This window comes from Asterias amurensis, chromosome 5, assembly GCF_032118995.1.
Source record: "Asterias amurensis chromosome 5, ASM3211899v1".
In the NCBI taxonomy this organism is placed as follows: Eukaryota; Metazoa; Echinodermata; class Asteroidea; order Forcipulatida; family Asteriidae; genus Asterias; species Asterias amurensis.
This window is the reverse complement of record NC_092652.1, coordinates 15,309,852-15,336,169: the sequence shown is the minus strand read 5'-3', so window position 1 is coordinate 15,336,169 and position 26,318 is coordinate 15,309,852. Positions and strand designations below refer to the sequence as shown.

At 38.3% G+C, this 26,318-nt stretch overlaps 2 protein-coding genes, 1 long non-coding RNA gene and 1 pseudogene across 5 annotated transcripts in view; 3 read left to right on the top strand and 1 right to left on the bottom strand.

The window, feature by feature from the left end:
- Positions 1-545: 545 nt before the first annotated feature.
- Positions 546-9,852, top strand: LOC139937193 (nascent polypeptide-associated complex subunit alpha-like). The gene is made up of 7 exons (XM_071932255.1): positions 546-646; positions 1,836-1,929; positions 2,501-2,583; positions 3,277-3,489; positions 4,655-4,789; positions 7,141-7,263; positions 9,606-9,852. Exons 2-7 carry the CDS (start codon positions 1,872-1,874, stop codon positions 9,618-9,620), a joined length of 627 nt encoding a protein of 208 aa, XP_071788356.1. The 5' UTR covers positions 546-646; positions 1,836-1,871; the 3' UTR covers positions 9,621-9,852.
- On the bottom strand, positions 5,002-6,080 carry LOC139937215 (uncharacterized; annotated as a pseudogene).
- A 796-nt stretch (positions 9,853-10,648) lies between the features above and the next one.
- On the top strand, positions 10,649-12,842 carry LOC139937245 (uncharacterized). Its single transcript, XR_011786054.1, has 2 exons — positions 10,649-12,173; positions 12,738-12,842. It is a non-coding gene; the product is annotated as an uncharacterized lncRNA (long non-coding RNA).
- Positions 12,843-14,441: 1,599 nt separating this feature from the next.
- LOC139937815 (protein lifeguard 2-like) overlaps positions 14,442-26,318 on the top strand; it is a 31,183-nt gene continuing 19,306 nt past the window's right edge. For 2 of the 3 annotated variants that reach the window (XM_071933138.1, XM_071933137.1), the window contains exon 1: positions 14,442-14,665. In XM_071933138.1, the coding sequence (XP_071789239.1) occupies positions 14,488-14,665 (178 nt within the window). In that variant the 5' untranslated portion in view covers positions 14,442-14,487. The remainder of the gene's footprint in view (positions 14,666-26,318) is intronic. The other variant, XM_071933139.1, reaches the window with a different exon arrangement.

The following is a 26,318-nucleotide window of genomic DNA, read 5'->3' as shown; positions in this document are numbered from 1 at the left end:
CGGGTGTACAACACGCCATGGACCCCGTCGCAGCGTGCAGCAATTGTATACTGAGTCTTTTGCGGCCAAAAATAAATGCAATGTGCAAAAATATGACAATTTAGCTTTTAATCCACGAATTCGATGAGCTTCCGCTTAATTATGTTTTTACTGTGTGTTTGATTCATTTGTTTAAACTTTTTGTTTAATCATCGTTATCTTTTTGACACTCGCCGATTTACTATTGAGTAGTCTACATGATTATTTTTTTTAGCAACAGATTTATTACAAAAAAATGCAGAGAAAAGCTTTTGCCTATTGCAATCGATCCACATCCTCCCAGAACAGTAAGGATATGAAGCAATCACCCCCACAGAGCACCACCCAAAATCAAAGTGCCTAGGAATTTAATGTAGTTCTTTTAAGTTCATTAAGTTCAGTCCGGTCCACCTTCCTCGAGTTCAGGGCATCCCAAAATGGCGAGAGGAAGGAAATGCTGCAGAAAAATAATACGGTCGTATTCTTGTGAACATTTAAAATAGCGCCCTCTTGTGAAGTTAATGACATTGTGTTTGTGATGAAATCGCTCCTCGGCCATTACAATATATTGTTATCTACACGTGAAAATTAATCGGAAATCATCCACAAACATCGTTTAACTGAAAAGGTAATTTATAATGTATAATTGACAATAAGAACTTGTGTATATTTATATATATGTTGTTGATTTTCTTGTTCAATGAACGTTGAAATAATTGGAACAAAATGAAAGGTGGAAATGTTCTCCACCCTTCAAATGAAAATGTAACCAAATAAGTACATGTTATGTCGAGTCGGTCACCAAGTGCGCAATGTTAAAATCGGGCAAAAATGCCGTATCCGTCCCGCACTTTTTAGGAATTCTCAAATAAGTTGGTTTGGAAAGATAGACGACAAACTTTCATATTCTGTCGCCACTTTTTCATTCGTTATGTCATGAAATTAAATAGTATCTAATTTACTCAAAAATATTTCTTTTGAACTTTGAACTTTTTGTAAAAATTAGTGAGAAAATAATTTTAAAAAATGGATACGAAAGGTTTCTGTATCCACATGATCTACTCGTAACTATGACTGAGGTTCGTTCGGCTATTGTCTCAGCGAACTTCATAGGTTGACATGTCTCACAACACAAACGTTTTTTTGGGGGGCAAATCGTTAAAAATTAAATTGTTACCGTATTTCAGTCCCCATCTATTCCGTTTTAGCACTACACCACGTTAGTCGATTGTCCCCGATCATGGGCATAGTATTTTTCTCAGGATGCTACGTTAGTCCTGGAAAGATTTTTTTTGGATCTGTGCTTTGTGTACAAAACATGTCCACACATCCGGCACCACTTAGATCTAGAGTGTACACATACTGGTACCCTGTGCGAGCTGCTACGTGGTTCCCAGACGCTAGGACGTATGTTCTGTACACAAAGCACGGTTCAGGTATTTTTTCTTTACAGGACGAACGTGTACAGATATTTCTCCACGTTCGTTAGGGGAAAAAATAATATGCGCACGATCGTCACGTGTCGTGACTTGGCGATGCGTTCGGGGACAATCGGCATTCGTAGTGTAGTGCTAAAACGGAATAGATGGGGACTGAATTAGGGTAAGAATTAAATTTTTAACAATTTTTGAGATTGCAGATTTTCTGGACCAGTTCCTAGGTCAATGAGAGTTCAAAGAACACGTAGAGCCTAATTTTGGCGAAATTTGATTTAAAAAAAGAGAGATTTGACCTCATATTGAAATGCCAATATAGAATAAGTTTAAAGGCATCTTTGTTTAATGTGTTACTAATACAATAAATCATTGAATTTTCAGATTTTGTAGAAGTACTAAAAGAACAGAACTTTAAAAATGCCTTCAGAAACAACAGAATCAATTCAGCCCACAGTTGAAGACATCAAGGATGATGGTAAATACAACTTACTTTAGATTCATACAAGTTGATCAACATATCATTACCTTTCTTCAAATATTGCTCTTTAGTAGGGCTGCGGTTCATCGTGTGTAGTGAGTGTGTTAAGGGAATATCTATTGCTCTCACAATCCTAAAATATACCTACAAAATTAACTGCCAGTGCAAACACTAAAGCCTGGTTCATACTTCCTGTGAGTGCGAATGCGATACACATTTTTGGGTCACAAATTGGGAACAAATAATTCTCAACAGTTGAACTGCTGAAACATTCGTTGCGAAAACAAGCATGTGACGTCAAAATTTGATATGTAGTCGCATTCAACCGTCCAGATCCTGAGTATCTAATTGTGTCTCTGGTGAAGTCGTCTCTGGTGTATCCAAAAGGACGGTAATTGTTAGTTTTGAATTATCCTTAATATCTCACTATGTGCAGTTGTGTAGAGGAAAGCACCAGATACATACTTATAATGTAGTACTCTGGTTGAACACTTCAGACAACCTGTAGATTAATATTTATTATTGTTAATCTAACTGAAGTTTTTGTAAATTGTTGCTTCTTCTTCAGGTTCATCTGGTACAGAATCAGACAGTGATGGATCTGTCCCTGATCTTGAAGAAGCTGAAGCCACCTCCAAGCTTCATGAACAGGTGAATATACAGCTTAAACAGCGGCTACAGCTAGCTATGGCTACATCAGTGCGTTGTTCAGTGTTGAAGAATAGGCAGAAGTGCATGAACTAGCCTTGGCTGTAGCCGAATTCACTGTTTTGGACACAGCATAGCATAGCTCAACTCACAGTGGTGTTTAACAGTCAGTTGTGTAGCAGATATTTGGAGAGAATTATTACCAATTACAATTTAATTTACAAGGCATTTTAGCTGCAAATTTGTGCTTGGCAAAATGTTTCTTTGCTTAGCAATAAACCTGGGTGACTAGTGGCGTAGTCGTGACTATTGATTGTTTAGTCAATTGCAACTAGCGTTTTTCAACTACTTGATTAATCATGCTGCCACGACTCGCGCCTACTTCCAAAAATTTTATGGATACCTTTTTGGACATAATTTACTTACAAAAACACAATCCGACATCGTGACACAATCCATTCAGCTTGAATTTTGCTGTATTACACTACATAGTCAGTTGAACGGAGCTGTAAAACCTTGAAAGCATCAAGCATGGACCTTTTTTATTTAATTACACAGGCTCATCCAATATTCATTTAAACACAAGGAAAATAAGGAAACAACTTTGGGCATGAACTATTTGATTATATATCAGGTTATAAATCAGAAATACTTATGACTTGATTGACGAATCCTTTCTCAACTCCTTACTCTTAGCTGGGCACCGGAGAAGAGCCCGTCAGCAAAGCAAAGCAGAGCAGAGGGGAAAAGAAAGCTCGCAAGGCCATGTCCAAATTAGGCCTCAAAGCTCAAGCTGGTGTCCGCCGGGTTACCATCCGTAAATCCAAAAACATCCTCTTCGTCATACAAAACCCAGATGTCTTTAAGAGCCCAGCATCAGATGTGTACATCATCTTTGGAGAAGCTAAGGTAATGTATAGGGAAGAAAAACAGTAAACTAAAGAAAAAGAAGTGAGAGAGTTTTGGCTTCACCACTCATAATAATTTTCAGAGAATTGGCATTTCAAAGTAATTGAAAGTTGGACACTATTGGTTATTACTCAAAATAATTGATAGCATAAAAACTAACTTTTGGTAATGAGTAATGGAGTTATGAGAAACGGCTCTTACTGCTTAAATTTTTGAATTGAATTCGAAACCTCAGCTGAGGTCTCAAAATCAAGCTTCAGAAATCACACAAATTGTGCGACAAGGTTGTTTTTTTCTTCACTATTATCTTGCAACTTCGACGACCAATTGAGTACAAAATTTCACAGGCTTGGTATTTTTATGCATACGTTGAAATACACCAAGTGATAAGACTGGTCTTTGACAACTATTAAAGGCAGTGGACACTATTGGTAATTACTCAAAATAATTATTAGCATAAAACCTTTCTTGGTGATGAGTAATGGGGAGAGGTTGATATAAAACATTGTGAGAAACGGCTCCCTCTCAAGTGCCATAGTTTTCGAGAAAGAAGTATTTTTCCACGAATTTGATTTCAAGACCTCAAGTTTAGAACTTGAGGTCTCGAAATCAACCATCTAAATGCACACAACTTCGTGTGACAAGGGTGTTTTTTTTTCTTTAATTATTTCGCAATTTTCGATGACCGATTGAGCTAAAATTTTCACAGGTTTGTAATTTTTTGTATATGTTGAGATACACCAACTATGAAGGCTAGTCTTTGACAACTACCAATAGTGTCCACTGCCTTTAAAGGTGTCCAGTGTCTTTAAAGGCACTGAACACTATTGGTAATTACACAAAATAATTGTTGGCGAAACAACTTACTTTGTAACAAGCAATAGAGAGTTGTTAATAGTATAAAACATTGTGAGAAACGGCTCCCTCTGAAGTAACACAGTTTCCCACTAAAGTATTAAAAGACTTTTGACAATTACCAAATGTGTCCAGTGCCTTTAAGATGATGCTTGCATCAATGATCCTGAGATTGTTTTCCCTGGAGGAGTTGACATTATTGTAAAGAATGTTTGAATATGGTTTAGAACATCTCAAACAAGAAGATACTTTTAAAAAATATAATTATACTGATTTATTACAATCAATACGTAATCTGATCTTTGTGCAGATTGAAGATTTGAGCCAACAAGCACAGATGCAGGCTGTGGAGCAGTTCCGAACTCCAGAGTCCACCGTTGCTGCACCTGGTGATAGTAATGCCACCGTTGCACAAGCCATACAGGAAGAAAGTGAAGAAGAGGAGGTAAAAGCAACCTTTAAATCACACAATTTGACCACCCCAAATTGTTCAAATGTCATCATTATTTTGCAATTAAAGCAAAAACATATAATGTTTAATACTTAAAGGGATATTTGTACACACATCCTTGGGAGGAAAATTCTTCTTCGTGTCCAAGTAAAGTGCAGACTTCATGGTATGAATAAAACGCACTGTGAGGTTGGTGCATGCGCTGTTCAAGTTTGAGTGCAGGCAAACAAATGAAAAACTCATGTGCAGAATATGATGTTCGGTGTTGTGCAGTTGAACAAATAGAGAGCCTGTGAGCTAGGTGGTTCCTTTCCTCCTCCATGCCGTCTTGAATGCATTGAGTGTTGTGAACTCTCCAGGATCTTCTGTAAGGAGTTCCACTCTTTGCTGGTGCTAGGGAAGGAGGAAGTATACACTTGGGAGATACAATAGGGGGTCCAGAAGCGAAAGCCATGACCTCTGGTGTTAAATTTAGATTCGGTGAGATGTTTCTTCCAGCTGATATTTACGTGATCGTACCCAATTCTGTAGAGCATGGCTAGGCGGCTTTGGAGCTGCCTGCTCTGGTAGATTGCCATTGTCGAACCTTGAGCAATGCTGTTAAACTTGGTCTGCGGTCATGGGTGTTAGTGACATATCTTGCGCTGCTACACTGGACCTGCTCCACTGGACCTGCTCCACTTGCATGATGTTTCTTTGAGTGTGGGCGTCCCTTTGCAGGTGCTGCATACTCTACAACAGGCCGTATGTAGGTCTTGTAGGTAGCCTCCTTGATCTTGCGACTACAGTGGTAAAAATTGCGTTGTAGGAATGCATTGGTGGAATTAGCTTTCTTGGTGATGATGTCTATGTGAGTGTTGAAGTTAAGCTTCTAGTCAACATTGAAACGAAAATACAAAGCTGATGGGACTTTGTCAAGGGCCATGCTGTGAATGGTGTGAGTTGCAGGTGTTGGCTTGCGCTTGTTTGTGATGCGGACTACTTGACATTTTGTTGGTTGAAACTCCATCAGCCAGGTTTCTTCCCACTTCTGCTGGGCATCAAGCTCTTTCTGAAGTAGAGTAGCATCCTCAGCTGTTGAGATTCCTTTGGACCGCGCTCAGTCGTCTGCAAATAATCTTGTAGTGGAGCTCCTCACACCGTCAGGAAGGTCATTGATGTATGCCAAGAAGAGCAGTGGTCCGAGGACACTACCTTGAGGGACTCCTGCATGCTGACTTCGCCCTCTGAGTGCACTAACTAAGGAAGTCCTTGACCCATTGGAGAGTTGGTCCTCGTATGCCATAGTGCTCGATCTTCTGGAGAAGAAGTCTGGGGGAAACCTTGTCAAAGGCCTTGCTGAAGTCTAACAGTATCAGGTCTGTTTGTCCTTTCTCATCCAAACCTTAAGCCAGGTCGTCAATGGTAAGTATGAGCTGCGTGTCGCATGATCGCTTCTTTCGGAATCCGTGTCGTGCATCGGAGAGGATCTTGTGGTCCGTGAGATGGTTGATGGCGGCACTGTGAACCACATGTTCGCACTGCTTACACAAAATGGACGTCAGTGAGATAGGCCTGTAGTTGGCAGGTGATGATCAATTGCCTTTCTTAAACAGTGGGACTACCAATGCCTTCTTCCATTTAGTTGGTACGGTACCTTGATCGAGGGAGGCCTGGAACAGTAAGCTGACAGTAAGCTGATCACAACTCCAAATGTTAAGTTTTGTTGGAGTTAATAGAATGGACATACTACTATCATTACATTTAAATGGAATGATGTTCAAGTATGTATAGTTCTCGGATTTGTTGATTCTTGAAACAAAAGGGAAAGGAGTTGCACTTTAAAAAAGCACAACTTGCCAGCAATAATCTGGGAAATGATGATCTTCCTACTTTTTTCTGATTTCCAACTTGTTTGCGGCCTAAATAAAACCAATATTTTTTTTTATTAAATAGCCTTATCAAATCAATCACAGCCTATACCATTTGTAGGTCATTAAAACTTGTCTACTTTTCCCCCAAGGGGCACATATAATGGACGTAATCTTTACCATTGACAAAATCCAAGGGTTTTCACCTGGCCTGTTAAAGTTTTACACTGGAATAATAATGACAAGGTTCAAACAATTTTTAATAACAACCATAGATTGTTAAGGTTAATTTTAAGGCAGAAAGATTAAACAATGAAAGAACTATGGTTGACAATTCTCAGTAAAAAAAGAAAAGAATTTAAATTGACAAATATAGTGTAATTTAAAAAACACCACTTTATGAGCCTAATTGCACGGGTTAGAACTATGAGTTGTTAAATTTGTTATTGATATTTCATTTTGTTAATATCTAGTGTTTTTCCTTTTTTTCTTCAGGTTGATGACAGTGGTGTTGAGTCTAAAGATATCGAGCTTGTTGTCAACCAAGCTAATGTTACCCGCTCTAAAGCAATTAAAGCGCTTAAGAACAACAATAACGACATAGTCAATGCTATTATGGTAAGTTGTCACCGATTATCATTAAAACTTCTACAAAAAGTGAAGGCAATCAAACTAGTAGTGATGTATTTGTTCAGCTGAAGTCAGGAATGAAACAGCATTGATTGAGGGGCTCTGTAATCCAAAATCTTTTAAATCTATTCTAGCTGGATTTAAAAAAAAATCCAAAATTTTATGGGAGACAATTCATTTGGATTGATAAAGAGGTAAACAAATTCCCTTTTGGGGACAGGTAAATTTGATGCACAATATTCGCACCATGTATTTGTTATTTATCATGAGTCTGATCATAATCAGTAGTAGGCCTGGGCGAATTATTCGAATATCCGGTTAATGGCGAATAGGTTTTCCTATCCGTAACCGCGAATGCCTTTTTTTTCTTAACCGGATATCCGCATAGGGCGCAAATACCTCTGTACAAACCGGATAATTCTGTAATAACAACCGAGTAACCGGATATTCTTTAACTATCCGAATATCCGCGGACGTCGGGCGACAACGGATATAAATGTTTCGTCTGAATCCTTATGAAACTTCTGTTAAGACAGCATAAAACAGTACAAATTAAGTATTTAACTATGCTCACCTCCGTGAAGAGTTAAAACAATGACATTTCTGACGTAATTTGTCCAAAGATTACACAATTAATTGTGTACCTTCACGTAGAGTCAATTACGATCAAAAGAAAAAGCAAATCGCCATCTTTAAATTAGATCCGGTCACTTTTATGAATGAACCGAGTGACACTGTCTAAAACTAATATCAATCCGCCCATAAGATCTCATTCACAAACGAACAGCGCCCTCTATTGGCAAAAAAAATATATTTTTTTAATATTTTTTTTTAAATAGCGCCCTCTCGTGGCGAAAAAAATTATTCGAGTATCCGGTTAATTTCGGATAGTTGGCCAGCGGTATCCGAATAACAAAATTTCACTATTCGCCCAGCACTAATCAGTAGTGTTGTCTTGAAGTATGACGCATCTCGTTTAAAGGAACACGTTGCCTTGGAGCAGTCGAGTTGGTCTTTGAAAAGCGTTTGTAACCGTTTTTTATAAAATGCATATGGCTAGAAAGATGTTGTAAAAGTAGAATACAATGATCCACACAAACATGCCTCGAAATTGCACGGTTTTCCTTTTACCTTGTCGACTAACACGGTCGGCCATTTATGGGAGTCAAATTTTGACTCCCATAAATGGCCGACTTCGCACAGTAAAAGGAAAACCACGCAATTTTGAGGCAAACTTGTGTGGATCATTGTATTCTACTTTAAAAAAGTCTTTCCAACCATATGCAAATTATAAAAAACGGTTACAAACGCTTTTTATAGACCAACTCGTCCGATCCAAGGCAACATGTTCCTTTAACATTGTGAGAAACAGGTTGTTTTAGAGAAAGAGATAATCTCTCACTAATAATAATAAAAGACCCCAGGCTTGAAGCCTTTTATTGGGCAACTGAAAGCACACAATTTGTACATTAAGAGTGTTTTTACTTTCATTATTCTCTGGCATCTTCGATGACCAACTGAGTCAAATTTTTACAGATTTGTTTTTTTGTGTATGTTTTGGGATACACCAAGTGAGAATGCTGGTCTTTGACAATGGACCCTTCCCATGAAATATGCTTATTACATTCACACATGCGTACAGACCCTATTGGTTGGCAAAGGACATATAGTTGTGCAGTAAGCAGACGCGCAAACGCATCTGCTTCACACAGCCTTTAGCCGTGTACAAAACAGCGCGATGTTTCCTTATTTTTGCCAACCAAAATGTTTGTGCGCACGCGCTATGTGCAATTTACATATTTTATGTGAAGGGGCTTTCACCAAAGGTGTCATCAGTGCCTTTGAAATGTACCGCTGCTATCCCAATTGCTTTTTAGGAAAGGGTTAAAGGCAGTGGACACTTGGTAATTACTCAAAATAATTATTGGCATAAAACCTTACTTGGTGACAAGTAATGGGGAGAGGTTGTTGGTATAAAACATTGTGAGAAATGGCTCCCTCTGAAGTGCCATAGTTTTAGAGAAAGACGTAATTTTCCACGAATTTGATTTCGAGACCTCACGATTTAGAACTTGAGGTCTCGAAATCAACCATCTAATCGCACACAATTTCGTGTGACAAGGGTGTTTTTTTCTTTCATTATTATCTCGCAAGTTCAATGACCGATTGAGCTCAAATTTTTACAGGTTTGTTATTTTATGCTTATGTTGAGAAACATCAACTGTGAAGACTAGTCTTTGACAATTACCAATAGTGCTCACTGCCTTTAATGAACAGAAATAAACAGAACCTAAAACACAAAATGTTTTGATTTTTATTTTTGTCTGCAGGAGTTAACAATGTAGTAGTGCGATCTCTTCACTTTGTTTGTCGTTTCTTCACATTGCTGAGCCTGTCACTGGATGAGTTGTTTCAGTATTCACCAAATCTGCATCATTCTGCATTGGAGTGTCTACGTTGGCCCTAACAAATCTGCATCATTCTGCACTGGAGTGTCTACGTTGGCCCTAACAAATCTGCATCATTCTGCACTGGAGTGTCTACGTTGGCCCTAACAAATCTGCATCATTCTGCACTGGAGTGTCTACGTTGGCCCTAACAAATCTGCATCATTCTGCACTGGAGTGTCTACGTTGGCCCTAACAAATCTGCATCATTCTGCACTGGAGTGTCTACGTTGGCCCTAACAAATCTGCATCATTCTGCACTGGAGTGTCTACGTTGGCCCTAACAAATCTGCATCATTCTGCACTGGAGTGTCTACGTTGGCCCTAACAAATCTGCATCATTCTGCACTGGAGTGTCTACGTTGGCCCTAACAAATCTGCATCATTCTGCACTGGAGTGTCTACGTTGGCCCTAACAAATCTGCATCATTCTGCACTGGAGTGTCTACGTTGGCCCTAACAAATCTGCATCATTCTGCACTGGAGTGTCTACGTTGGCCCTAACAAATCTGCATCATTCTGCACTGGAGTGTCTACGTTGGCCCTAACAAATCTGCATCATTCTGCACTGGAGTGTCTACGTTGGCCCTAACAAATCTGCATCATTCTGCACTGGAGTGTCTACGTTGGCCCTAACAAATCTGCATCATTCTGCACTGGAGTGTCTACGTTGGCCCTAACAAATCTGCATCATTCTGCACTGGAGTGTCTACGTTGGCCCTAACAAATCTGCATCATTCTGCACTGGAGTGTCTACGTTGGCCCTAACAAATCTGCATCATTCTGTACTGGAGTGTCTACGTTGGCCCTAACAAATCTGCATCATTCTGCACTGGAGTGTCTACGTTGGCCCTAACAAATCTGCATCATTCTGTACTGGAGTGTCTACGTTGGCCCTAACAAATCTGCATCATTCTGCACTGGAGTGTCTACGTTGGCCCTAACAAATCTGCATCATTCTGCACTGGAGTGTCTACGTTGGCCCTAACAAATCTGCATCATTCTGCACTGGAGTGTCTACGTTGGCCCTAACAAATCTGCATCATTCTGCACTGGAGTGTCTACGTTGGCCCTAACAAATCTGCATCATTCTGCACTGGAGTGTCTACGTTGGCCCTAACAAATCTGCATCATTCTGCACTGGAGTGTCTACGTTGGCCCTAACAAATCTGCATCATTCTGCACTGGAGTGTCTACGTTGGCCCTAACAAATCTGCATCATTCTGTACTGGAGTGTCTACGTTGGCCCTAACAAATCTGCATCATTCTGCACTGGAGTGTCTACGTTGGCCCTAACAAATCTGCATCATTCTGTACTGGAGTGTCTACGTTGGCCCTAACAAATCTGCATCATTCTGCACTGGAGTGTCTACGTTGGCCCTAACAAATCTGCATCATTCTGCACTGGAGTGTCTACGTTGGCCCTAACAAATCTGCATCATTCTGCACTGGAGTGTCTACGTTGGCCCTAACAAATCTGCATCATTCTGTACTGGAGTGTCTACGTTGGCCCTAACAAATCTGCATCATTCTGTACTGGAGTGTCTACGTTGGCCCTAACAAATCTGCATCATTCTGCACTGGAGTGTCTACGTTGGCCCAAACAAATCTGCATCATTCTGCACTGGAGTGTCTGTGTTGGCCCTAACAAATCTGCATCATTCTGTACTGGAGTGTCTACGTTGGCCCTAACAAATCTGCATCATTCTGCACTGGAGTGTCTGTGTTGGCCCTAACAAATCTGCATCATTCTGTACTGGAGTGTCTACGTTGGCCCTAACAAATCTGCATCATTCTGTACTGGAGTGTCTACGTTGGCCCAAACAAATCTGCATCATTCTGCACTGGAGTGTCTGTGTTGGCCCTAACAAATCTGCATCATTCTGTACTGGAGTGTCTACGTTGGCCCAAACAAATCTGCATCATTCTGCATTGGAGTGTCTACGTTGGCGTAGGTTGGACTCCCCTGTTGCTTTTAATGCAATAAAGTCCCCTGCCATTGAGAATATTTTAACAGCCATTATTTGAAAACCCATCAACCAAATAGTTATGGACATGAAGAAAATATGTATGAAATTTCACCTTCTTAAATCAGGTAAATACATGAACACATTATTTGATGTTTTGTTTGCAATGTAGAGAATCTTTATAACCACTGGTTAACCAGGGCATCAGTGCGGTGCAGAGACTGGTGTCCTACCAGGGCTTTGTCTAAGTGAACCTTGTGTAGTCTGCTTGTTAGTAAACTGATAGACACTAGCACTTCTTTGCTGGCTTAGAATTACATTGAGGTGTTTTATTCTGATGTACCGGTCTTTGCCTTGATGTCCCCAAAATGTTTTCATGGGAAAAATGTCCCCTGACTAATGACACTTTTACAATTAAAAAAACACACCACATGCTAGATTAGCAATGCCCTTTGTTCGTAGCAGTGTAGGTGTACTATTTATGGTTTTATCAAGAGGTTATTTTTCCCAGAACAGCAGGAAAACTTTCAAGTTTAACTGCAAACATTAGAACAACAGCAAATGCCTTGAATTTTGGAAAAATTATTCATAAACATTATATTTACCTTGTCTGGTGATTTATCTGATAGTTACTTTGTTTTTGCATTGACCCTGTCACATCAATGTTTACAAAAGAGCCACTGAACATAGACTCTCAGCAGGCATGATTTGTACACAGCTCAATGGAAGAGAGCTAATCTTGCATCTTGTCAGATCGCATAACTCTTGATTTCACGTGGGCGAAATTTTGCCTGCCAGAAAGGGCATGGAATGTAGAAGGTCACTCTCTTTGAATCAAAAGTTACATGGTCTATATCTCAACAGCTGATTTAGAGGCAAAACAGTGTCATGTTATTAATGGACATTTTCATAGGTTGGTTTAGAAAGCTAGTTAATTAATTATGGGGACAGCTTCACTTGCCAGACTAAACTCTCCTGCATCCGTTTCAGGAATGATTTTTGTTTACAGAATTCTCTCCCATCTCTGAAACATTTTCAATAGTTTAAGTTACTATGATTTGTTGTGCAAACTGAAACAACTGATCTGATTTTCTAATGTTGTACAGTAGTAGTTGATTTCCTCAAAATTCAATAAATGAAAGGATTTCAAAGATTTGTGTCTATTTGCCATTTTCTTGAAGTTTCCTTGGTGGTTAATGTATTTCAAGGTTGGTTTACAGACCCATCATCGCCCCCCCCCCCACCCCCATTAATCCCAAGTCGTACAATCTTTAATTTACTGTGATGTGAAGATTGCAGAAGGCCCTTAAAGGCAGTGGACACTATTGGTAATTACTCAAAATAATTATAGCGATAAAACCTTACTTGGTAACGAGTAATGGGGAGACGTAGATAGTATAAAACATTGTGAGAAACGGCTCCCTCTGAAGTGCCATAGTTTTCGAGAAAGAAGTAATTTTCAATGAATTCGATTTCAAGACCTCAGATTTGGAACTTGAGGTCTCAAAATCAACCATAACACACACAACTTCGTGTGACAAGGGTGTTTCTTCTTCCATTATTATCTCACAACTTCGATGACCGATTGAGCTCAAATTTTCACAGGTTTGTTATTTTATGCATATGGTGAGATACACTAACTGTGAAGGCTAGTCTTTGACAATTACCAATAGTGTCCACTGCCTTTAAACGTACCCAGGCATAAAACATTTTCGGATTGTTATGCATTTAAATAAAAATATCTCTGTTATGCCTGGTTCAATCTTTACAGGAGTAGGGTGCACCCATAGATCTTTTACATTTTCATTTCTTTGAATGAAATTAATGTTTACGTTATTGTTTTCAAACCCCTCATCAAACGAGAGGGTAGTGGATGCATTAGGTATGCTGTGTCCTATCCAGTCAATAAAAATGAGATCAAGGGGTGAACCACGCTAAAAATAGGCCAAAATAAATGCATGTGCCAAAGTAATTATCATTATTGGTAAGATCGTTTTGGGGGTCATGCAATCTATTTGCATGTTAGGTTGTCTGGTACAACATTTGAATTCCTGACACCTGAGACTATCGACTCGAGACGGTTGATAAGTCACATGATTCGGGCAAGCTTTTGGGTTGTTATGTAAGAGATGGTGACCACTTGATACACAATTCTGAATGAATGTGTAAGGCACATCACAATGCCATCCATACTTTGCAAAAACTCAAATGAAATCTAAAAAATATGTATGATTGGTTTTCAAGTGTCTGAGAGCGTTCACACATTTTTTTTAAAGGCAGTGGACACCATTGGTAATTACTCAAAATAATTATCATCATAAAACCTTTCTTGATTACGAGTAATGGGGAGAGGTTGATGGTATAAAACATTGTGAGAAACAGCTCTCTCTGAAGTGGCGTAGTTTTCAAGGAAGAAGTAATTTTCCACAAATTTGATTTCGAGACTTCACGTTTAGAATCTGAGGTCTCGAAATCAAGCATCAGAAAGCACACAACTTCGTGTGACAAGGGTGTTTTTTCTTTCATTATTATCTCGCAAATTCGACGGCCGGTTGAGCTCAAATTTTCACAGGTTTGTTATTTTTTGCATATGTTGAGATACACCAAGTGAGAAGACTGGTCTTTGACAATTACTAGTACTGTCCACTTTTGATCAATTTGGAACTAAGATTTAGCGCCATCTGTTGGTGAAAACTGTAGACGCAACTGGTAGAATTTTTTTCGTACCACAAGCTGGCCACGGGGTCAACAGTGAAGGGAGGATTCAGTAAAGCGCCCATACCTTATGCGTGTATGTTATGGCTAGCTGCTGGTACGGAAAAAATCGCCAACCGATAACCCTAGACTGGTCCCCTGTCTTCATCCGCAAGGATACTCCCAGTGTGACGTTTAATGTTCAAGCTAACATAAACTTGTTTTGCCCTGGTTTTGCCATTGCAAATTTCTGTAGTGTAGTAAGGAGTTGCTTCCGAAAAGGTAAGGAAATCACGAAATTTTGACAAGTTATAGATTCAGAATCTGTTTTCTTTGTGGTTGCTAGACTTCCTTAATTTCAATTATGACAACAAATAATATTACAACTTTGGTCATAAGCATCAACCATGGAGGAAGAAATAGAAACTAAACCCCACTTATTTTTGTATTGGGTTTGACTTGTCACTTTGAGGTTTGAATTTGAGTGATAGATGTCGATGGTGCTCTGAACAAGTACTTTGTTGACATAGGGAGTAAACCTTGCCAGCTACATAAATAATTAATTGCGGCAACGTTACCCTCCTGCCGACGGCGTAGGAGGGTTACGTTGTCGCAATCAACTACATAAATAATAAGCTACCATATGTAACAACACTCTTGTGTCCTGTTGAAACTTGCCACTATCCTGGTGTCATGTGTTTTCAGTAGGATAACAGGAAAATTGTTCACAATCAAAAACTAAAATTTTTTTCTTCAAATCATCTATCCAATTTTTTAACAATAACAATTTCACTTCATGGTGTGTTGAAATTTTTAAAGTTTTGGTTTTACGTTGCGAGATACAGTCCGCCATTAACAGTGCTTATGCATGCCTGACATTGGAGCAACGTCATATGTTTTCACACCTTTCATTGGTTGGTATTTTGTTGAATATTCAGAAGCTAGTATGGCGTGCAAAATAAATCAAAAATATTATTCAATTATTACTTAACAAATTTAATTACATTTTTGTCCTAAGGCATTATGTCTACTATTACTGGTATTAGAATCCAGAGATATCATAAGGCATGAAAGTAAAACACCCCACCCCCTTGATGCACTCACACTTCATATCAATCCGTTTCCCCCCATTTCAGACCAGTAATTTTTGGTTTCAGGAGATAAGAAACCAATCTATGATATTTTATCTTTAATGTAGACTTAATATTTATTACGCTTATAGGAATTTATTACAGTATGCATGAGTAAAGCGGAACAAAAATTGTTGTCATTTTCACTTAAAATATTTTTATATTTTCCCCACATTTGCACACCATAGAATCCCAAATAGTAACCACCTCACGTGATCCATCTAGTGACTAAAGCAGAATGAAACTCAATCTAGCAGATAGTAATTTTGTTTTGAACTTTTGAGGTTGGATGATGTTTCTTTGACTCATTTGAATGTTGGCATAATAATGCACTAGTGATTTGTACCGAAAATCAATCAATTTATAAATGTTTGAGTATAACCAATGACAGGAAACTTTATTCTCAGCATGATTGAGCCTGATGAAAATACAGACCGTGAGTAAACTGCATAGCTTCTGTCACCGGTGCAGCTTGCATAATTTCGCGATAAACGGGAATCAAAGTTGGGGACCGAAAACATATGAGGGTCGATAACATATGACGCTACGATACTTCTAGAAACTATAATAAGGCTCCCCCCTGTGAGCCTTTTTTAATACTTTATAGGGGTCTCATATTTAGGGCGGGGCTTTTTAACGCTATACATTTTTCAAATCAGCATTGATGGGTGAAACTTTTGCGACCGTAGCCAGCCAGAACTGCAGTTTCATGTGTACTGTACACTTAAAGCTTTCCCCATCCTATTCAATATACATTCATAATGCTTGTATTTCCCTTTTGTTGAGTTACGTTCAATAATAGGATGTACAGTACACATGAAACTTCAGTTCTGGCTGGCTAACGGTCGCAAAACTTTCACCCATCAATGCTGATTTGAAAAACGTATAGCGTTAAAAAGGCCCTAAATATGAGACCCCTACAAGGCTCACATGGGAGCCTTATAGTGTCTAGAAGTACCTTGCCACAAGATCATGATGTTCGATTTGAGATCTCTGTTTTGTCTTGAATTGAATTCGGTCAGAGATCTGTAATATTAATATTATAACATGGAGGTATTTTTTTGTGCCGAGACCTAGGTACTAGTACAGTAGTATGTAGTATTAGTAAAAACCATAGAATGTTTAAAAATTAGTTTTGGGTTAGCCTGCCCTAACGTCCGTCGATATCGGTTTTTTTCCCATAACCGATATATCGAAAATTAAATATCGAGTATACTCGATATATCGAGTATTTCTCGCGCGCAAGATGAAGCCTAAATACAGCACTTGGTATACTCATGTTTGCAGTTGAAAAATCTCAAATTGCGTAGTCCCGCGCCCCGATTTTTTTCTGGTTTTACAACAAAGTTAGACTTGACTCAAGTCCCAATCCCGTGCCATCCCCAGAAAACTACTGTTTTGTGATGCTCTGCATTCCAAAACCTGTTCCGCATGCGGGACAGTGACTTGACGATGTCGCAGTCGCCTGGTATGTAAATGGGTCATTATTTTTTTGTGGAGGCCAGTTGTGGTTTTATTATATGATCTAAAAAATAATGGTATAACATCTTAGTTGAATTATATGTACGATTTTCATAATGATATTTATATTGCCCATTTATTAAGGTATACTATAGTTAAATTTAAGCAAAAAAAAATTTTTTTTAAAGTGTCTTTTCTGCCAAAATTATTGATCGTGTCCCCCTATTTTTTCTTGTTTGTGTGTGACATGCAAAGTATAAATGTTTTGAGCAAGTTAAAATTACATTGGTTGTTTGAATTTGTTATAAAATGTAAAATAAAAGAAACATCAAGAGTCATTATCAAAACGTGTAAAAAAAAAAAAAAAAAAAAACATTGCAAAAAAAAAAAAAAAGGAAAAAAAAAAAATGATTACAACGTAAATAATCGTGTCCCCAGATTTACGCATGAAATTGAGGGGTTTCCCACGCTATAACATTTTTTTAGTAAATGCCTGTTGATTTAACTGGCGTTATTTAAACTATATTTTTAATTCTGAAAACTGACGGGAAGTTATATGAAAGCCCTGTGACAGCTTGTCTTGAAAATCTAGAACTTTAGTTTCAGTTGTAAATTTGGTGTCCCAAAATTTATTTACGTATGAAATATTCCGGAGGCGCCGAGAATATTCAGCGGCACCTAGCGGATCATGTTTTGAGATGAAAAGGTCCCGGATACACCCGGCTACAACATGCTAAGACTTTTCTCGTCACGCAGTTTTCCTCCCAAAAATATAGCTACATTATTTCTGGTGTCCCTACATTTACGCATGGGTTGAAGTTTACGCTGTGATCCGCATTTGACGAAGAATCGGATGTAAAAATAGCTGTCTTTATACTTCTTTTATTATAAATTTGTTGATCTTAATTAAATTAATGAGTTCGAAAAAATATCAATGAGTGGGACATTGGTGAGCCTCAAGAACTTCCGTTTATCAAGGAAACAACATTTGGGACGCGGGAATTATTGTGTACCAAGTTTACGAAGAAATGAATATGTGACTCTTATGACTTTTATTACAATAACTATCCTCAATTAGTTAAACAAATGATTTCTACATGTCAATTTTTATTTCAAGCATGTAGTTTTGTTCGAAGTAAACGATATTTATGAGTTAAAACAGTATAGTAGTTCACGATTATTCACACAACGTAAATGAAAATCCAGGGACACAAATTATATCGTCGCGAATTGTTAGTACCCCGAGTCCGCAATCAAACTCATCCTCGTACGTGGCAAAAATGATCAGCGCTTTCTGCGCGTTAATAAAGTTAGGGGTGAATTCATTTTGGGTTCGAGTTACACCTTTGGGGCGAAAATGACACACGTGTTGAAGTACGTGGGATTTACATGTAAATGGGGGCGAGGTGGTGCGTTGAATTCGGAGTTGATTTCGCGCGGTTGGGTTGGACATTTACGTTGTGTGATGGAATTATGAACAATCAAAGTAAAAATTACATACAATATTTTGCGTTCCATTATAATAAGACCGATAATAAAATAACCACTACCCTTAAAATTGAATACAACACATTTTTCTAAAGTTCTCTAGCCTTTCCCTACGTGACAGGAAGTTGTATCACTCTGTTTACGTTTTTTTGTTTTTTCCTTTTTTAATGAAGGCCTTACCCTTCCCCCATGGCTTTACTATTATTGGTTTATTAACTCACCAGCCATGGTTATGTTTGTTTATTTTCATGCACTAGCAATAAATATTGAAACAATCGTAAAAAGGAAGCTGGCGGGAACAAGATAAAACAATTTCACCAAATAATTGTGTCTCTACATTATTTCATTAAAATATAATTTGTCAGACATTTCCTGTAGTTACAAGCTTTCTTTTGGTATGGGGGGGGGGCCTTATTGGTTAGTTCACTCACCATCCATGGATATATTGTTAATTTTCAAACACTATTGAAAAATATTGAAACAGTCGTGGAAAAAGGAAGCTGGCGGAAAAATAAAAAATAGGAAATTTAAAAAAGTTGGGTTTCTACATTCTTTCATGAAAATTGAATATGCAATACATTTCCTGTTAATTGCAGGATTTTTCAAATAAGGCCTTTATTGTTTTATTAACTCATCCATGGATACATTGAATGATATTTATGTATATTGTTATGTTATAACAATACATATTGAGACAGTTGCGAAAAGGGAAGCTGGGTAACGACTCAGCAAAAACAACTCTTTTGTGGCAGCAAAGTTTGCAGGGCATTTTACTGGTAGGATGACCAAGACATCTACAAGGCCATGGTGAGTAGAACCTCTGAAAAAAAGAAAGGAAGTTAACAAAATCCAAGAAAATAATTTTAAGGTCTTCATAGCGGATTGATTGATGTGGGAAAACACTTTACATAAAGGTGCAATAATATCGGAATTTATTGGAATTTTGTTATAATATGACTCTGCTAAGGGTCGAAACGTCAATATTTTTAACAGAAATAATTGCAATAAAATATTCATTTGTCCCTGCTTAATATATTTTATTGTGTACTTAACTTGTTTAGGTTCTGACAGACAAGATGATAGCCTGTGGTTAAGGTTTCTGCGAAGAACTGATGGTGTCCACGAGTTAACTTCTGAGCATCTTTGCATACTTACCCTTTTGAAGACGTCATTAAAATCATGACTACCCCATCATGGTTTATATTGGTAGAGATCACTACCAATTCAAATACAATAAGAGCTTGAGGATCCAACATCAAATGAACAGTTCTTGCTGAAATAATCCTTCAGTACAACTTATTAACCAGTTCTATGTCATAAATTTACTGGGATAGTTAAATAAATGTAACTTTTGGTGGTTCAGCTCATAATTACTTTTCAGAAAAAAAACATATTCCTAGAGAAACTTTGTGGTTATAATTTATTATATGTATAAGGAAATTAAAAATGACAGGGTCTAACCATGATGGGAACGCATGGCATTAGAGGTTGAAATGTGCTTTCAAACCTTTGAAGTCTAACTAACATTGCAAAACTATGTTTAGCTCCTTTGTGTTGGTGTCCCATTTACACATGGAACCTCATACACAACCATAGTCATTACATGGGCATTCTCAATAATATAATTAGTAGATTGCTGCTTTGTTACTTCAAAATAGTTTAAATGCTTCTTTGAAGGTATAACATTTAAGGAAAATTTGTTTTAGTGTACATACTACAAAATGTAAGAAGACATTGAAATTTGACAGTACTGCACTGCAATACTGCAGTTCAGGTACTATGTTTAGAACGGTTTGGGCACTGATTTCCGTGTATGAAGTTGAGTTGAGTCATTACCAAATGCTGGTTGTGTTAGACAGTATACTTATGAACTGACAGGACTGAGTTGATTTACTCCTTGTTTCCCTGTGGGGCAATTATCTGGGTTATTGTTCCCTGTGTAAAAGGACACTAAACTTTTGGTGTCCCCTTTACACGTGGAACCTCAATCCAAGATTAATTTTTGTTGGAGTTTGATAGTAGGTGTTTGTTTTATGAATTATAGACAGTTTCAGTACTTGTTGTACTCTTAATTTAAAGTAAGCTTTCCAAAAATTGTGTCTTTATTTTGGATTTCATAAATAATGATGCAAAGTTAGCTGAAAATCCCATTTTAAAACCAAAATAACAAAAACGTCAACCCAAATTTGGGGATTAAGTTCAAATTTGTCTCAATAAAAAATTATTTTGTGTTGAATGCAGTCGTAATGTACTAACAAATATGTATTTACCTTGCAGGAATGTTTTTCCTTCTGAGAGTTCTTGCTGTGACAAAATTTAATTTTGGTGTCCCTTTTACACGAGGAATTTACCGGACGTGTCCCATTTGGAATGCTTCCTACAGTCAGTCGGGTCATGTCAACATAACAATATTATTTTTTTTCAAAAATTTAACATTTTTAACAAAATATCAAATGAATTTTTCTCTCAAATGACAATGTTTAAAATTTTGTACCAATGTCACAAGCTGGCCTCCTTATTTAAAGAACAACCCAAATGCATTCACTTATGAATATGTAATATTGTTACGTGATACGTTTTGACCAATCAAACGCACCCAAAAAGAAGACTAGTTCATTTGTCACTTGTGGGTTAAGTACTTAGTTGATGATTGAAATACATTTTTTTAATAACCAATTAATTATGAAACAGAAAGCACTAAATGTTCATTTGAATTTAAGTAATACGTTGTAACATACATTGGGGTCGGTTTTGTTTGCAAAATTTGAATTTTGGGAAGTGCAATAAAACGACTTATGACACCGACACCCCCTTGCCTGCTAATGAGTTTACCCGCCTCACGTGCGTGCCGCGTATAGACGCGTGCATTTACAACGTCTTCTACTGTGATGTCACAGAGTATAATGAATATTTTACCGGCAGGGCAGCGCTTCCACGCTCCCATTGGTTTTGTACATCCCTCATTTGGGGAGATTTTCCAATAACAACGTGCAGAGCAAGAAACGACTTCGTCAAGTCCCATTCTCGGGACCACATTTTGACGGCGAGCGCGCACTGTACTGTATGCTATACGGGGTTGTTTCATAGTAAGTTGAGGTAATAGCTAGGGACCTCTCACACGAGAATGGGACTTGAATCAAGTCTACAACAAAGTATGATCGCCGCTACACCGCTGGCTTGGCTCACCACAATTCTCGATTCGTGATTGGCCATGATTGCCCGCCTAGTCTCAAAATGACACAGAGCCTTTGTGAGTTTAGACTTGATGACAAGTCGTTAGGCGCTGCCTATTTGTCTGCCTTTCATGCAACAGTCACAGTGCGATGTTACACATGCAACAGTAGCGCGAGGCACTGACCCACACACACATACTGGGATCGAGGGTGTGTGTATCGTCCCCGTAGCTACGCCCCGCTGTAACTACACACCGCGCTTAACAATTACCGTCTTGACATCAAGACTATTGTGAGTTGTGTGACCCGCCGACATTAGTGTCAGTTGCCTATGCATTGACGTAGAAGTGTCAATCAAGTTGTCCGACGGGCACGCGGGCGGGCGGCTTTGAGTTGAGATCTTCGGTAGGATGTGGAAAAAAAAAATTGGTGCGACAGGCCCACTGTTGTGGAGTATGGGGCGCTGTCTGTCAATTAATTGTTTGGCACTTTTAAGGCATGTTTTTACCATGGTTTATAGCAATTAGATGTAAACCATAGAAAGTGTTGCCAAATCCTTTTTATGGTTTACATACCAGTAGTATTTGATGTGTGTAAGTTTATGGTTTACAAACCATGAACATGCAACAAACATTTGTAAATCATGGTTCATAAACCATGGAAACTTTACGCATCTTTAAAACATGGTTTATAAACCAGAAAAATTAAGCATCAAATTCATGGTTTACAAATCATGGTTTATAAACCATGAAAATTGGGTCATCTTAAAAACATGGTTTATAAACCATAAAAATTGAAGCATGAAAATCATGGTTTATAAACCATAAAAATGGGAGCACGAAAATCATGGTTTAAAAATTATGGTTTATAAACCATAAAAATTGAGGCATTTAAAAAACATGGTTTATAAACCATGAAAATTGAAACATGAAAATCATCGTTTACAAATCATGGTTTATAAACCATAAAAATCGTAGCATGAAAAACGTGGTTTACAAATCATGGTTTATAAACCATGAAAGTTGAGGCATCTTGAAAACATGGTTTATAAACCATGAAAATTGAAAATTGGAACTCATGGTTTATAAACCATGAAATCGGAGACATTGTAAAAACATGGTTTGTAAACCATGAAAACTGAAGCACCAAATTCATGGTTTATAAACCATGAAAATTGAGGCAAAATAGTTTACAAATCATGGTTTATAAACCATAAAAAAATGTGCACCCACAAATCATGGTTTATAAACCATAAAAAATGTGCACAAATCATGGTTTATAAACCATAAAAACTGAACGTGGGTTAATTGTGTTCAACCTCCTACCCCAAGCATTCTTGCTGATCATTCTTGCTGCAATCTAGACTGGGCCCCTGTCTTTATCTGTCGCTGCCACTAGATCTAGTGATTCCCATTGGATACAATGCACGTGCAGTGACGCGCATAGATGCCCAAATAGTCACTGCTCTCAAGTCCGCAAAGGAATTTGACTGCATATCTATATACTGGAAATGACAGAGGTCAGAGGTCAAACTACACGCATGTTTTACAATATTTTTGGAGCCCGGTCTCTGGCGTTATTCACGAGCCTTATGCAACAGTCAGCAGTGGGCAACCGTACACACACCCCCACGTACCGTGCGAGACATGTAATAATAATAATAATAATAATAATAATAATAATAATAATAATAATAATAATAATAATAATAATAAGACTTGTAATGCGCACATATCCACCCTGCTGGGTGTTCAAGGCGCAGTAAAACCAAAAACAAAACAAAAACAAAACACAACACAAAGAAAAACAGACACAACAAAATTAGTCATTGAAAACCTGTGACATAAGATAAGTTTTGAGAAGAGACTTGAATTTTGCAGTACAAACACAAGATCGAAGATTAAGTGGTAGAGAGTTCCAGATGTGTGGCGCAGCTGAAGAAAAAGACCTGTCACCCCATGAGTGTCGAGACTTGGGTTCAATGAGGAGAAGCATAGAACTTGATCGAAGATTCCTTGATGGAGTGTAAACGTGAAGCAGTTCAGAAATATAGTGGGGAGCTTTGCCATTAAGAGCTTTGTGGACAATGAGCATCAGCTTGAAGATGATTCGTTGAGAGATAGGCAGCCAGTGTAGTTGTTTCAGAATGGGGGTGATAGAACAGGATTTTCTAGACAGTGTCACAATGCGGGCAGCAGTATTTTGGAGCCGTTGAAGTCGGGAAATCTGGTTGTTAGGAAGACTGTAGAGAAGAGCATTGCCGTTGTCAAGACGAGAAGTAACAAATGCGTGAATGACCTTTTCAGTGGCACTTTTGTCCAAGTACTTGCGAATCTTACCTATATTCCTGATGTGATATGATGATAAACGAACAATGTTGTTGATGTGTGGCTGAAGTGTCATCGATGAATCAAAAATAACCCCTAAGTTCCGAGCTTTCAGCGAGGGAGCTATCCGAGCATCACCGATGGAGATGTATGGCACTGAAACCTTAGTTAACTGTTGACGTGACCCAAATAGAAGGAACTCTGTCTTATCATCATTTAACTTCAGGAAGTTTTGTTGTGTCCAACGTCGAATCTCTTGGATGCATTTCTCAAGTCTTGCAATAGATGCATTGGCGTTTTCTTGAGAAGATTTAAACGTGATGTATAGCTGAGTGTCGTCTGCGTACACATGGTAATTCAGATTAAATTTCAGGATGATGTCACGAATCGGTAAAGTGTATAGCGTAAACCACTGCGGGCCGAGTACCGACCCCTGTGGCACAGAGTAGTTCAAAACAACAGGGTCGGATATCGTGGTGCCAATACATACATGCTGAGTTCTATTGTAGAGATACGATTTGCACCATGCTAGGGCTGTGTCCTCTATGCCAAGGTGATTCTGGAGCCGAGAGAGAAGGATGTTGTGATCGACAGTGTCAAAAGCAGCACTCAAGTCTAGCAGGACTAGTGCTGTTAGGTTACCATTGTCCATTGCAGAGAGAATATCGTTGCTCACACGGACTAGTGCAGCCTCGGTCCCATGGAAAGGCTTGTATGCTGACTGGAACACGTCGGACAAGTTGAAAGTATGAATGTGGTCAGAAATACGTGATGAAACTACTCGTTCGATGACTTTTCCCAAGATATTTTAAGTTTGCAACCGGTCTGTAGTTTTTGAATATCTCCTTGTCCAGGTTTGGTTTCTTGATGAGCGGCCTGATGTAGGAAACTTTGAGGCTATCGGGGAAACAACCGGAACTGAGGGATTCGTTTACAAGCTTAGTGATGTAGGGTACAAAAATATCGATGTTTTGCTTTATCATGGATGTTGACACTGGATCCAGCTCACAGGATTTTGAAGGAGATTTCATAATAACCCTTTGAATCTCAGCAACAGTCGCAGGCTCAAACACAGATAGTCTACACTCTGGTTGAAGTTGTGGCAATGTCTGCGGCACGTTGTAAGGGACTGATGAAAATGATGAGCGGATGTCTGAAATCTTGGTGACAAAGAATTTCTGGAACTCATTTGCTAAGTCCTGGTCATTGTAAGTGGATGGAAGGACAGGGGTTTTGGGTTTGAGCAACAACTTACCAATTATCTTGAAAAGCTTCTTTTGATCTCCTGAGGATTCTTGTACTTGAGATGAATAATGGATGATCTTTGCCTGGTTGATCAAATTCCTAACTACTTTACATTGGTTGCGATATTCTTGTCGTTGAATTGCCAATTTGCCATTTTTCCGCCACTTCCGCTCCAGTTGACGACAGATCTTTCTCGCTGTACGAATATCATCATTGAACCAGGAGACTTCAGTTCGGACCTTGACTGATCTCGTTTTCCAAGGTGCGTATTTATCCAAGATGTCACTGACTGTACTCTCATATTGGCTGACATAGGAATCCAAGCAGTCGTGATCAACTTCTAGATTTGCTAAATGGGAGCCTATGTCGCGGAACACTTCGGTAGGATTAACATGTTTCCATTGTCGGCTCTTTATAGTAACGGTTGGGACTTTGGGCTTGCACAGACTCAAGTTACACATGACTGCATAATGGTCTGATAATCCAGGTAGAATAACAAAGTTTGAGACAATTGGTGGGGAGATTTCACGAGTTATGACAAGGTCTAGGCAATGACCGAGACGATGAGTCGGCTCCTTGATATGCTGGGTAAGACCAAAAGCCTGAAGTAGATGCTTCAGTTTTCATGGTTTACATACCATGTTTTTACAATGCCTCCGATTTCATGGTTTATAAACCATGAGTTTCACGTTTCAATTTTCATGGTTTATAAACCATGTTTTCAAGATGCCTCAACTTTCATGGTGTATAACCATGATTTGTAAACCACGTTTTTCATGCTACGATTTTCATGGTTTATAAACCATGATTTGTAAACCATGATTTTCATGTTTCAATTTTCATGGTTTATAAACCATGTTTTTTATATGCCTCAATTTTTATGGTTTATAAACCATAATTTTTAAACCATGATTTTCGTGCTCCTATTTTTATGGGTTATAAACCATGATTTTCATGCTTCAATTTTTATGGTTTATAAACCATGTTTTTAAGATGACCCAATTTTCATGGTTTATAAACCATGATTTGTAAACCATGAATTTGATGCTTAATTTTTCTGGTTTATAAACCATGTTTTAAAGATGCGTAAAGTTTCCATGGTTTATGAACC